The sequence below is a fragment of the Venturia canescens genome, chromosome 5 (assembly GCF_019457755.1).
Source record: "Venturia canescens isolate UGA chromosome 5, ASM1945775v1, whole genome shotgun sequence".
Taxonomy (NCBI): Eukaryota; Metazoa; Arthropoda; class Insecta; order Hymenoptera; family Ichneumonidae; genus Venturia; species Venturia canescens.
This window is the reverse complement of record NC_057425.1, coordinates 8,161,057-8,175,887: the sequence shown is the minus strand read 5'-3', so window position 1 is coordinate 8,175,887 and position 14,831 is coordinate 8,161,057. Positions and strand designations below refer to the sequence as shown.

At 45.1% G+C, this 14,831-nt stretch overlaps 1 protein-coding gene and 1 long non-coding RNA gene across 3 annotated transcripts in view; one reads left to right on the top strand and one right to left on the bottom strand.

The window, feature by feature from the left end:
• Nucleotides 1-14,831, top strand: part of LOC122410675 (uncharacterized) — a 108,407-nt gene that overhangs the window by 19,763 nt on the left and 73,813 nt on the right. The gene's annotated exons all lie outside the window — the stretch shown is intronic.
• LOC122410674 (uncharacterized) overlaps nt 1-14,831 on the bottom strand; it is a 68,023-nt gene that overhangs the window by 19,432 nt on the left and 33,760 nt on the right. For both annotated transcript variants that reach the window (XR_006260997.1, XM_043419017.1), the window contains exon 3: nt 5,921-6,039. Coding sequence is in view for 1 of the 2 variants with exons in the window: in XM_043419017.1 (XP_043274952.1) it covers nt 5,921-6,039 (119 nt within the window). In the remaining variant the exon portion in view is untranslated. The remainder of the gene's footprint in view (nt 1-5,920; nt 6,040-14,831) is intronic.

Below are 14,831 nucleotides of genomic sequence, written 5' to 3'. Positions count from 1 at the left end.
CGGAGAGCGCTTGCGGTGGGACGAGCGGAGAGGAAGCGCGCGGGTACGTTCTGGTGCGGCGCGACGGCGGATAACAAGTGAAGCAGCGTTAACCACGGAGCTTTGCGTCTTGAATTTCTTCGCTGAGGAGCTTTTCTTCACTCAAACTTGAATGCGTGCTTATATACGTACAGTTATTACACACATAAAGTGCGAGGGCTCAATTCACTTTGTTCGAGATACAAAAAGAGCTGAGAACCTTTTCTTTTATCTGTGAGTAAACACGTGCAAACTCCCAGCTGATAAAGCAAAGGTTTAAGAGGTGAATAAAGAAATAGGAAAACGTTGCTATTTCGTAGGCTCAAACTGGCAGTTCGTCCATTCATTTTCTAAATTCCCGACGAGGTACAAATGTCCGCAACGATGCGAAACGTGTAAAGCAGCTTGATTACGAAGGAGAGAAAAATAGTGGGTTAGGCCCCGGTCGCCGTGCACCGGGGGCGAGCGAATATACGTTGATTCTTTGATGAGTTTCCTGCTTAAATGCAAAAGACTGCACTTCGCATAAAACAGTGAAGAATGTGGATGCGGCCCTTGTGCCTGGGAGGCCATGAATATCCATGGCCCTGCTAAATTTTCAGCTGGAAATCTTAAGGCCCTAACTCATGAAATTGAAAGGTGCGAAGCTGATGTGCTTCCAACTGACGTATATAAACAGATGAGGGCGATGAGGGGCTCTCTTTCTTGGTTGAAAGGAGTGAAGAAGTTCACACCACTGGTTTACCAGCGTGAAAAGGGAGCGAGAGCTTTCTTCGTCGTGGAAAGCTTTGCTTCGAAAGGAGAATCCAGGTGCTCGCTCTCTCTCAGCCTCCCCCCTCCTCCTCCTTTCTCATCCAACCCTTTCTGACGAAAAGTGGTGTACGAAGCTGTCACTTCTCTCGGTTTTCACCTTTTCAGCAAGGCGACCAAGCCAAATAAGAGTTCACGCCAACGTTGAATCGTATAAGCTTATATATTTGTGCATATACGTATATAGGTGAACGTAGTTCTTATGTAAACCAAGCCCTGGCTCAAGGAGACTCGTTAAATATACCGACTGTATACGGTATATTTAACGGATCTGTGTGTATGTGTGTGAGTGTGGGTGGGTGTATTGCGAATGAGAAAACGACTTGAGGCGCTTCTTCTTGTCAAGGTGACTCCTCGCGTATAAAACGACGATAATGTTTCCGCTTAACGAAGCGTTCCTTTTAACGAGACACGATTTGATCTTAATATCTTACGGTGCAGAAAAGAGATGAGCTTGAGAGTGTACGAGGGAGAGAGATAAAGAGAGGGAAGGAGAAAATGAAAGTGTGAATAAAATATCCTGGAGATTTCATGTACCTTTGCCACCTTCTTCTTTTCTGTTGAAGAAAGCCCTCATCGGGTACGATTTCGTGGAGAAATTGCCACTGAATTGGATATAAATAAATTTTACGCTCTACTATGCGTTCGATTGACAGAAATCTCGAAACGATTATCGCACGATGCGTGTAACGTTTTGACGAAATGAGTGTAATTGACGGCGTGAAATTGGTGTAAAAAAATTCGTTTACGGTGTTCATAGGGTTTGTAAAGAACCGACGAGTTGCGTGGGAACAAAACCATTAAGGTGATGGATCAGTCGGTATACGCAAATTGAAATTTTGAAAACATTGATTTTTATTTTTTTTTTTTTTTTATTTGAGTAATCGTAGAATAACTGAGTAAATATCCATAAAATCGCAATTTGGCGGATGTCAGCCTAACGGTTTTAAAAAAACACACATTTTGAGCTTTGTTGCATCAAAATCGATCATGAAATGAAGGAGAAAGAAGCTTTTAAAAATTCATTGAAAAAATATCCATCGCCTTAATATGTGAATTTAAAGGTTAAATGGAGCGAGAAAAGAAATTTCGATAGAATGCACGAACAGGTAGCCAATATAACCGGTGAATTTGCTCTGTCAATTTGGCAGGGGTCGAAGTGGTTAATGATTTTGTGAAAAGAGTGCACAACGATAAATCCAGTTGGTTTGTCTTTTGTTCATATACCGGATAATAATTATCCTACGGTTGTTCCACGAATATATCGAAGCGATCCATTAATTATTCCGTCGTTTCGTTTTGGATGAGCTAATCGGATCGGGACGGCTCAACGATTTCATGATTGGCTCTCACGAGCTTTATTCGTACGTATTTATGGAGGGAGCGAGGGGAGAGAGTGAAATTGAAAGAGCCAGAGAGGGGCGCGATATTGTTCCGCTAAATATTCCGCACTCGCTGGAACTGTTGAAAATCTGTGTGATTGATGAAAATTTCTCGAGTTAAGCGCTTCGTTTTGTCAACTTGCCTACTCTCGCAGATTTCATTATTAGTCGCGAGGCGAAGAAGCGGTGAAGTGATAATGGAGCCCCACCCCCTCGGAATGCCTTAAGCTGTTGCGTAAACATTCAGCCCAAAAAGACTGCGAATAAGGGGTCGAACGTGAAACGAGGGAGGATAAAATGGGAGTGGAAAAACAACACAAAAACAATAAATTCTTGGATACTCTTTGTGGGTGGAATGAACGGAAGATGCGTTACGTCATCCACCAGATGACTCTTGCAAACACCAAAGTGTTTTCGAACCCAGATACGTTTTACCGTACTCATGTTTTAAGCCCTTTTTCTCTGGTTAAGTCAGCTGCGGAGATGTCTGGCAAGTGTTGTCAGTCAGCCCCCTCACACCATGCGAAATTCACCCCTGAAAAATGTTTTTCTTCGCTCATCGGCATAAATCAACGAACTTTGCCTAGTAACGGCCAAAGTCAGCAGTTTCGAAATTGTCTTTTTCGCGTGACCTCGAAATTCCTCGGGGTCCTGAGCCCCGATCGATATCACGGAGCTCGTTGAAAGAAAGTTTGGTGTGACTCCAGCGATAACGAGCCGTTTAATCGGTCCATCATGTGTGCGTTGAAGCGGCAATCAAACCGCACGGCTGATTGCCGTGCTCTGAAGGGTAGCGACGCCTTTTCAAAAGCGAATGTGAAATTGTGATGGAGGAAAACACACGTGGGGGATGTGGAGCGAAGGATGGTCGAAGGTCCTGATGGATCCGTGTTGCGTTGGTGAGCGGGAAGCTCGCGAAGTACGAAATTGGTGGTCGTTATCATTCCCAGCAGAGCCAGTTCCGATTGTGGGTCATGCAGGAGCCACCGGAAGACAAAAGGATCAACTTTGGTTGGCCCAAAGCAACACCACGTAATCTTGGCCTCTGCTGATGTGCTCGAGTCGCAGAGCGACCCTTTGTGACCTTCGCAAGTTGGATGAGTTCCGATTATGCGAGGAGATTCGTGCCAGAGTCTGCCGAGGTAGCTCTATGTTTAAGGAGTGAGGCCGACACGAGCGAGCTGCTAATGCTTCACAGAAAGTTGTCTCTGGCGAAAACGTCCTTTCTGTGCTCCAGGTCAGCCAAGGATCAAGAGAAATCATCGCTTTCCCAGTAATTACTCGAGTGGAGGGGCCAAACCTGAAGCCTCGATGTACGAAAACTCCCAAAGCTCCAACATATGCTCGTATATTTTGGGAAAGAACATGTGAACGGATATCCAGAACTGAGAAAATGGCCTGAGCAGGAGGATCCACGAGGCATACGAGTCACCTGATAACGAATATATTCCAGAGGGCCTCGTGTGTACAGAAGTTCCAGGAGCGACCCAACGAAACGTTACGAGCCCCAACATTACCCACTGAATCGGTACAGCGTGCCTGGAATTCAATGCAAACCGCTTTTGCCCGTAGGACGGGCAGATAGTAAGCGCAGAGGGGGCGAGGCAAGAGCCTCGTAAATAGTTAAGGATCGTTTGATATCGTCGCGATACAGAAATGTTCCAATCGAAACAGGCATGTCTCGCATACTCGAGGTGCATGAAAACTGTACAACTTTGCTCCTCTCCCAAGCCGAGATAGTTGCGTTATCAGCTTACTTTATTGGATGTCGTCAAAGATTGCTATTACGACTGAGCAGCTTCCAAGTGAAGAGATGCACGAGCATCGTGCTTTTCCTACCGACCTCCAACTGCTGCTTCCCTTACGAGGTGTGGCTACTTTAGCCCGAAGAGACTGCGCCGCAGTCCACCGCGAGAAGACACTCCGGGATGACGAAGCTGCAGGTTACAAAGTCTCGTGCTGGACGAAGCTGATGCTGGCACGTCCCGATTGACATTCCTCTTGGACCTCGAGGATCTCGAAAAAATCCTCGTGTCCGGAGCCCCGTTTTCTCCCATTTTATCCGAGCCTCTTTTCTTCCTTGAGAATTCCGGGAAAAGTGTTCTCCTGGGCTCCTCCGTGCGTCATCCCTCGTCTACGAATCGTAGAAGCTTTTTGGAAAGACATAAACTCGGACAAATGGTCTCTCCCTAAGTGGCAGGTCTCGTATTTCCGTAACATATTCATCTCGTGTACGACAGACACGTGACCAACAACCTCAAAGTATTTGGCCCCCGCACAGCGCTCGGCTGGAGAAGCAGAGATCCGTGAATCTGCGGGGCCTTTTCTCAGACCGGGATCCGATATCGCGTGTGCCACGAATTAAATTCAACCTGACCACGAGCGAGGCATATCGTCATCCTGGGACACATTTACACGAATGGACGCGCACAGATCTGGAGAGCTCGGCATACGAATAACCTTTCTATATGGCCCCCTCGTTTCCTGTGGTTTTGGAGCTCCTATCGAAATAGCTACAGAGATATCCCTTACCGGAAAGAGATTCGCAATCCTCGGCCCCCTGAGTGTGCTTCATCGAGGTCCATTACAGCGCCCAGCCCAAAGTCATCTCGGGTCCGGATCAATCGGCAATCTGTATTCAGGCGAATATCCTTACAAAAGAAAGAGACTGGGTAGTCAGTCCAATTGGAAAGCGAATTATCCACTGAGGATTTCACTTCTCCTCAGGAAGAGTAAAATCAAGTTGAAAGATTGACTCGAGCCCGCAGTTTACCAGCGTCCTGCCTCCATCAAAGGGCCTCTGAGACCCAAGACTCTGAGACCAAGGTCCCCCCCAACCTGGCTTTTCCAGAGTTACGACAACCTTAAATACCAAGAATTCTAACTGCCCGAATTCTAGCAGTTGCCAGAAAACGAGGCAAGAGGGTCGGAGGCCGTCGCGAGCAGAACAGTGTTGAGGCCACGTTCCGTTGAATATACAGCGCACGTACCACGCAGGGTGGTCCAGGTCGGCCGGCGACTACCAGAAAGCCCGATGTCCGACTACAGCCAAGAGGACTCTGAAACTCGACTAGGCCCTTCGCAACGTTGTTAACAACGTTCGTTTGCTGCTCACACACCTCCGTCCATGCACAGACACCGTCGCTCTTTTCGTCGCCATTCGAGCTGACCCCATTAGTTTCACGACACGAATCATTCCCATGGAAGTATAACTCATACGCTACAGCAGTAAGACTTTTATAATAGGGAGTGTACAGATATAAAAACGAGTATGTAATTCGACGCGAAATGGACCGAGCTCGGCGGCGCCATTACGATTTTCACATTGTTCGGGCGTGAGCCGTCATACGGCGAGAGAGAACTTTGAATGAGAAAATTTAACGAGCTGTACGACATCTACTTTGCTTTCCCTCGGAATTTATTTTTCCTTCTGACTTTCTTCAGCACCCAGAAGAGAGCAGTATATTTAGATGTAAATTTCGAGTTTTTCGTCGTAAAAATTATTTTTCTCGCGCACTAAAAGTTGAGCCGCCAGTGCACGCTCGTTTGCGCTTTGAAAAACTTTAATTTTTTTCTCATCTGCTGCTGAGAAAACAGTTGGACTCGGCTTCGAGAGTACAGGGAACATTGTTCCATCGCTCAGCCGCGAATTTAGTGCTCGCGCGTTCGTTGCTACTCGAAAGTTTGTTTTTTTCCTTCTCATCTCTTACCTCCTGGTTCCGGCGACCTCGACGACTTTGCACCGACTTCTACTCCACCAGAACGGCGTCAGAGTCCAGTAGGAACTACTCGCGCTTCTTGCCCAACCTTCGTCAGGGAATAGAAGTACCTTAAACACAAGCCAGAGAGAGAGAGAAGATAAAAAGTTGAGTATTCATTCACGCGGAGACGAGGTCGAGTGTGCGTCTATCCGAGATACGATTTACGAACTCGCCCCGTACGTCCACATATTTTTACATACATACGCGATATATGACGCATGAATATATGTTTGTATATATGAATGTTAGATCTCGAGAATACATCAGGGAAATACACAGAAAGGAGAGTGGGTTAGTCAAAGTTGGAAAGCACATGCGTCATCCTAGCCTGCGCGAAATGTTTGAAATATGAAAAAGCTCACGGACCGTTGACCCAGGTACGTGGAACATGCATAAATGGATGACAGGAAAAAAACTGGAGAATAGTATAGCATCGACAAAGTGTCACTGCCAGAGAGAACACGAGAAATTAGGAGGCTCGCAATTTCGAATGGGTTCAAATGAACGTAAATTAATTACAAACTTCAACATTTTATTCCTTCGTTATTTCATCGTTAAATGGAAAAAACCTCGTTCCGATGAGCGTTTAATGGAAGCATAAATATTTGCGAAATAAATGTTTGCCTCGCGGGCTTGTTTTGGTGTAATTGTTGGCGCAATGGTTGCACTTGCGTCAATTGGCGGTTGGACAAAGAATTCATTGATTCACTTTTACGAGGCCGTTATATCGTTGTTGGAGCTTCTCGTTTGCGAATCGACCAAAGCGTCCGGAGTCGATCGTTGTCCAGAGCTTTTTAATTGAATGAACTTTTATTGGTGATTTGAAAAAACTTTTCTCAAGTTCCAGCGGAAAATGGCTTCCTCGATCCCTCCGATCTTGAAGAAATGACTCACTCAGCAGAATAGCTCATCAAAAAACTATCTCGAGCGATGCGATAGCGTCGACGAGGTGCTTGGCAACTCATATTTTTTTCAAAGTTCACAGTACAGTATCACGTTCGCAGGGCGAGAAGAATGTGCGAGGCTAGAGCGAAGGAGGAGGGAGAATGGTTTAGAAATATATTTGGCAAGTGTGTCACGCTCAGGATCGTGGAAAAATCGTAAAGGTTCGGAGCATACGAGGGAGGCATCACCCACTCTTCCGCATTTCGCTTCTCATCCTTCCCTCATTCTTTTCTCCTCGCTTCGATTTTTTCCCATACTTATTTATTTATTTTCCGCTTTTTTTCACCTCAGTCCCTTGCGCTCCCACGGGGTTGACGGTGTGGCAGAAATATTGGAATTCCCTCGAGTCGCGCGTGTGCTTTGCCTCGGTAAGATCGAATGGAAATGCGGCGCTGCAAGGGAAAGGAAGAGGTGAAAGAGAAGAAAAGAAAGTGGGTTGTGATGGTTCAGCGACATTCATACATGCACAGCCCATTTCGATTTTTACTATGTCACGAGTCCTTTCTCGTACCTCGGGCGAACACACGTAGCTTTTATATTGCTCCGTGTGCAGGAGCATACACATCCGCACTTTAGTATCGTGTACGAACAGGACTCTTAACACGAGTATTTCTCGCCTGCATCTCGAGAAATATAGTCCAGCCATAACCGAAAAAGGACGATTTCTCGGTACACGATTTTCAATGGTTTTTCCCGAGGAAGCATGATTCATGAGGAAAAGTCACGTTTCTTTTTTGTGGCTGCATCTATTCGGTATTTTTTTATTGTTCCGATGTCGAGAGGTGAGGAAAACGCGGTCGATGATTTTTCCCAGTCGATATTCCCATTGAGCAATTACCACTTTTAATAAATCAATTTGAGAAGCGACGTTGAAAAATGTTCCCCATCGCGAAAAACGTTTCTCAATCGGATTCTCATTTTTTTTTTTCTCGACTCCGTGCCCCGATTAATTCGGGTCGATGAAGCTCGATGCGACGCGCGAGGGGAAAAATATTATGAAACTCATCGAGTATGAAAACGCCGCAAGGCGATCTGAGAAGAATCGAGAGAGCTCAGCCGGAACGAGAAGGATTGAAATATATTCGCAAATACAGCGAAAAGTGCAAACTTTCCGAGCAGGTATGATCCGCAAAGAGAAGTCTGGATGCTGGGCAACGAGGAGGAAACTCGGGAGCTTTTCAACGAGAAACTCTTAAGCAAAGTTGGTGGTCGCGATTTATCGTGTATCAAACTCATGAGGCGCGCACGTATACACCGACATTCGGGAGCAGAGAAAATTCGGAGTTGCAAAGCAACCGTTCCACTTTCGGTGTATTTGAGGGAATTTTATTGGCAAGTTTGTTCGCTTTTGTGAGAAAAATTTAGCCGATCAAGCGAGTAAACAAGTACGCCTAGAGAAACGACGGGGGGGCTCGCGGATTTCTCGTTTACGCGATTTCGTCGACACGCAAACGGGCATGGAAGAAGGGAGAAAATTTGCTGACGCGAGAACCGCGCGCGGGTTACACGATAGCAAGATTTATCTACGCGTTTATTCGCCACCGCGCCGCGTACTCGCGGGCTTGTGTTTCCCACTTTCGTTATAATAACGATCACCCCGCCTCGCAGTCGGCCTGGCCCTTCCCCAGGCATGTATTACTTCACGAATCCCTCGTCGATATTTTCGCTGCATTGTACACATCCAGGTAAATCCCGGAGGAATTTTATAATTGACGAAGTTTAGCAAATATTTGAACGACCTCGCGGGAGCGTTATTCGCGTATTACGCTCGAGAGAGCTGATGCGTCCATTTTCTATGATATTCTCTCGCATCCATATGGGCGAATTTACGAATGCACATGTTAAAAAGAGGACGGTGAAAATTGAAAAGCTCCCGGAGCTAATGAAACTTTCAAGCTCTCGCAGTGCGCGTTCGGTCCGATGGGCGCGAGGCGAACCTTCGCAAATATTTCAAGCGATTAAAAGCCGCGAGTTTGTTTTTCCGCACGGGGATACTCGCGCGGGGAGCATAATGCGAGGAGCATTAACGCGCCCAACGTTTTTTCCTCCGGACAATGAATAATTGATGTGGCTTCGCAGTTCGCGAAACGAAACACAAAAGTTTAAGGGATAAAAGCTTCTCTCGCCGCGGGTAAACGCGACGTTTATTCAGGACATGGCGAACGTGTCGCGTCACTGTCACCGTACATTTTTCACCGATATTTTCTTCCCCCAACCGGCCCCGCGCGGCGGATACTTTTATTCGATTATTAATGGAAAAAAACTTCGCCTGGAGAGAAAGAGTTGAAAAACAGCTGCGTCCAAGTCTCGACGCAGCCTCGTTTTTTGTAACGGTGATCCGTTACAGAAGAGCGAACGAGCGAGAAAAAATATGGATGAATAACCGCCTGGGCTTATGACAGGGTAAACTGACGTGGGACACGAGAGCTCTTTTACCTGTCAAAAAACATGTTTTTGTTTTCGTATCTACGTGGGTTTATGCGTAGTCCTGAGTGCGGCCGGCACTCCGAGAATATGATAATTCAAGTGATCCGACTCCCGTCCCGCTTATTTGCTTCTCTTTCCCTCCAATATTTATTCGCATATTCACATAATTTAGCACGAGATCGCTCCTCACGTTTGAAAGACGTGGCTAAAAGTTTTCTGTGTTCCTGTCGTCGTTATACTATGAAGTGAAAACGTCGAGTCGCGTCGAGAGACGAGAGCCAGACAGCTCAGCGCGAGGGTCGCGTACATAAATCATCCGGGAAGGGCTGCTCGAGCTGTTGGACTGCGCGACATAGATCGAGGCTGAGTTATATGCAGCCAAGGAAAACGGCTGCAGACGCTATTTAACATCGCTTTTCGTCTTGCTAAAGCCCCCACCCCTCTCCGGCTTCACTCTTTACTGGCCTCGTGAATAAATAAAGTGTAACGAGAAAACGAAAATGGTCACACGAATCGAAGAAAAATATATTCCCACTCCTCTCGCAACTACTTTAATCCACTTACGATAACCACGAGACACCACAGGAAAAGCCATTCGGCTATGATCGCTTTTGAATTTACTATGAGAATTTTGAATCAAAGCCAAAACATGCTCGCGGCTGCATCGCTGCGTGATCAAAATTGTAGAACGCACTCGACGAAAGATATCAAGCACTTTGGGAAGAGAAATTGAAAAAAGAATTAGAAAAAATACTTGGGAATTCCAAATTTCTCGAATTTATCGATCGATTAATTAAGGTAGTTCATGCACGAAACGATTTTATTAAGAAAGTCTTGAAATTCAGGCAGAGCTTGAATGAGCAGTCGACTGACATACATATCAAATTTTAAAGGGTTCGTCTTATTGGTTATTTAAATAAGCACGCGTTCAAATACGAAGAAAAATATACAGAGTTATAGAGACTATGCGTAAAAAATCGTTTATCTTTCCACATAACAAATATACTGCCTTAAAGATTAAACGAAATTGGCACAACCTCACATCTGCTTATTTCGGTATATTTTTTCTTCTTGACAAGGCCCATTCCTGTCACAGAAATACGTTTTTCTTGATCCATTTCCACTTGTGTTTTCTCTTTGTTTTCTCTAATGTGATTTTTAACATAAAAAACTACAGTATTTTCGCCAGGGCCGAATGAGATTTAGGGTTCAGTCGGTGACGGATCCCCGATTCATTAATGACTTGTAATTTCATTCGCCAAAAGATAAATTGAACAAATTTATTTACAATTTTGAACGAATAACTTTGACGATTAATTTATAAAATCGACCGAATTTAGACACCCATAAAATACGATCTTTCGGGCATGATGTACCCTTAACCAACTGCCAGTCGTTGGTTCACTCATCGTTGCGACGGTCAATGATACTATAAATTTCTCAAAGTTCTAACATCGACGAAATTTCTCATTTCCCAGCATTGAAATCTCGTCAGCGATGAGCATTAATTTGAGTAAAAAATGAAAAAAACTTCGTACTCAAAATCGTCCTTGCGGCAGTGATTTTCAAAGAATCCTCTCGAATTCATATTTGAATAGCTCTCAACTGAGAAGACCATCCGAGTCTTAATGAGTGTAGAAAAAAATGGCGAAAAAACAAATGTGAGAGTACGTTGAAGAAAAATAGAAGAGTTGAATCCCAGCAGCTAATTTTCAAACTCATTCAAAATTGGCAAGGCGAATGTCCTTCCTGAAATAAATTCCTTCTCATATCTCGTTGGTCTCTTTCATCGTTGCGTAACATCTGGAACGAGAGTTGAGCATGCAACGTCCTGGCAAACATGCCAAGCAGTCGATGTAAACCTTCAACTCTCATCGCAATTACGAATATTGCCGGAGCTTCGAGTTTTCCTCTTTCCTCTTCCCTCCATCTCTTTCTTTCTGGCTGCGGATGGGAGAGGGAGCAGCGAAAGGTTCGAGGGGTGCCATGACCCTGATGCATGCATCCTGCATCACGCAGACGCCACCCCGAGCCTTTTTTCCTGCCCTCCGTCCCTCTTTCTCGCTGTCCCTCTTTCCTTTTCAGGCGTGCTCAGTGGGAGATTTTCCAAGGGGAATTCCTACGACCCTTTCTAACCGTACCAAAAAGCTTTTTCTCCTCGCATGAATGACTTTCGTTTTTTTCTTCTTTTATCGCTTTGATGCTGCCCATTTTTTACCCTCGTTTTGTACCCAGTGTCAATATATACGGTTATTTTATAAATGCAAGACTACCAACAAATAACGAAGATTTTGAAAAGCACTCGCAGCACCACGCACCCACCGATATGCGTCGCCGCGTTAAACAAAAAAACTTGACAGACGTTCGTACCGCAGTATTTTTGCTCAAACGTCAAAGCTCGATGGACCATCGGTGAGTGAATGTAGCATACACGCGAGAGCACATCCTCGATAGATGGAATCGCAATTTACATCAGCCACTACGAATTTTCCGTAAATTGGATCGAACTCAGGGCTCCCGGATATTCTGTGAATTTCACTCGCAGCTTTTATTTCCCATTTTGCCTCGCTCGCTCTCTGCGCGCGTGCATGCCCGACGAGCTCACCAAATTCTATACGACCAGGTTATATCCAACTTGATATTTCTCTCACACTTGCCCATTCAACCGGAAATGTTTCCATGTCCATGATGAATACGTTCGTGTACGTAATACGAGTGGGTATGCATTACGCGAGTGCACCAAGTGGATTATAATAATTCTCGTTGAAAAATCCGGAAATAATTTTAACTGGGAGCTACGAAAAATAAACTAAAATGGCAAATAAAGTTGAAAAATTGGAAATATTCTGAGGCTTTTAATTAATGCTCGACTCTCGCCAACATTTTCCATAGTCAGAGCTCGGAAAAGCACTTTCTCTGTGAATTATTCCAGATCCACTAGCTTCGTGTTAAGATTTAAATGGGGAAACACGAGTGCAGGGAATCGGGAGGATTTTTCCGAGTCGTCGATTCGAAGCGGACGCTTTGAATAAAATTTGAGAATTGGGTACTGCATCGTTATTAATTAACACGCATCAGAGGAGCGACCTGTAATCTGTTTGGGCAGAGAGAGCACCGAAATGGAAAGCTCGAGTTCAGAGAACTCGGATCGCGACGTCTCTTTCGTTTTTGGATTTATACTTAATGGAAGTTTTTAAGCGAATTGAAGGGAGCGTCGAAAAAACGAATTCCCGTTAGAGGAGCATTAGCAATAATGTTTGAAAATGGAAAAAACGGAATTAGGGAGCGGAATGCGAGCCGTCGAATTGGGTAATATTGGTCCTTTTGGCAAGTGAGAAGTGAGGATTTCCACTGCGTACACAGTCCGCTTCATTCGTCCTGAAGCAGGTTTCTGATGAAGAAGCGGGCACCGCCTTGACGCCCTCGAGCCTGCTCCCGGCCGTTCCGCGTCTCTTCCTCGCTCTCCGGTCCCCGGCGGAAGCTCATGTGTACCAAACTAGGTACACACGCGCAGAGGCGAATGTAAATTCGATTGGATTTGCCTGTCGCGCGAGGCTCTCATGCTCCTTCCATCCTCTCTGTACAGTCGAACGAAAGCAATGCTCGTCGAACGCGATGTGGTATTTCCTGGAGCGTGGATCTGCGAGCATTCGGCGAAGCTTGCTGGTGCACAGCGAACGATTTTAGGATCCGGAGAGAGCGACAAAAGACGCAAATAGAAAGGGACTGCGAGGGAGAGAGAAATAAAACGCGTGAACGAAAAGGCAGAGGAGAGAAAGACACAAGCGGAAACGCTGAGCGAAAAAAAGACACAGGGAGGGGGACACAAAGACACGAGCAAAAAGACGAGAAGACACTCGAATAGAAGAGAGAAAAAACATATGAGAATGGAAGGAGAATGGCGATAAAGTGAAAGAGAGAGAGAGAAGAGGAAGAGCGAGAGAGCGGAGAGATCGGGAGTGAATGATAGCCACGCATCGTCGTTCCTATTCGTGCGCTTGGAACACCACCGATCCGGGTTCTCTGCCGAATTGACCAGCCTCTAGCGTTTCTCTGTTTTCTGCCCTCCAAACCACCCATCAGACCATTGCATCCCGTTTAATCCGATAATCCTCCCTCACGTCCATCTTTCCCTCTCGCTCTATCGGTCACCATCGTCAACTCTCGTTGGGTGCGTAACGGCCTCGATTCCAATCCGGAAACCCAAAACATTTGAACGGGAATATTCCTTTTTAGGGGCCGAGTATCAAAATTATGGGAATTTAACAAAAAGTCCCGGATCCTCAACAAAGATTGGGGCAATCACGGATTTTCTATTTTTTCTGTCACGGTTGTTTTTTTCTCAGATTGCATTTCGATGTTGAATATCGATTGATCGATTTTTCCTTCAAGGATTCGAACGCTGTGCTCGAGCATTATTCGCTTCCCATTAAAATCTCGGCAGAAGAATCTCCATTGGAGAATTCATGTTTCACGTCCATGTTTTAGAAACTTTTGAGAGAAACCCGCCACGCGCTGATATCAGCGATGTTATTTAATAGCGTGCCGTGAGCCGGGGGGACCTGTGGCTGCTCGAGAACTCCCGAGCAGTATGAATGACGCGTTCACGGCTGCTCGCGTCATTCAATATATCGCACTTACCGTGATTCGAGTTCCGGTAAACTGAGAATCGAGATCGGAGTGAGAGAAGGAAAGCAGATACTGAGCGAGGGTTCTCGACGCCGGTCGTCGTTTCTGGGTCATGAATAGACGCTGCGCCGGCTTTTTATACTCAGAAGTCCAGCCCCATTTGCATTTCGCGTATTTCCGTAACAACAATGTAACGACTATCGTAACTTTTGGGAGTTTAGTAAAAGAGAAACCAAGAACAAAACGAGCAGCGATTTCGGTTAAAACGGAGTGAAATCCTGGGAAAATTCACGGATTTGGAGCAACGCTAATTTCTTGTTTCTCTACAACACGAAAAATCGAGATTCTTCGAGTGATTCGTAAGAAAGATATTTTTGGATCTACGCCCAAGAAATAATTATGAATAATGTTCAAGTTAAATAAACAAAAAAGTTCGCGATGAATTTTTACACACGACAAATAAAATACTGTCCAGGATGTATAGAAAGTTATGTAAAAAATTGGTCAAAACAATTATCACAGTTTCTGAGAAAACTGGAGACAAAGGAATATCTTGCATGTGCATGTATTGTCTCATTACTAAAATGAAGATCTTATGTTCCTTGACAGCGATCGTCCTTTGTAATAAACAAGATCAAAGACACAGAAGACGTACGAACCTCGAGCAATACACGTCGCATTGTATTTTGTCATAGGATAAACCACCCAATCTTGTTAAGGTAGTTCATCCACGAAACAATTTTCTTGAGAAAGTCTTGAAAAGTATGCAGAGCTTAAATGAGTAGTCGACTGAAACGCGTATCAAATTTTAAAGGGTTCCTCTTATTGGCTATTGAGATAAATGTGTTTAAATATGAAG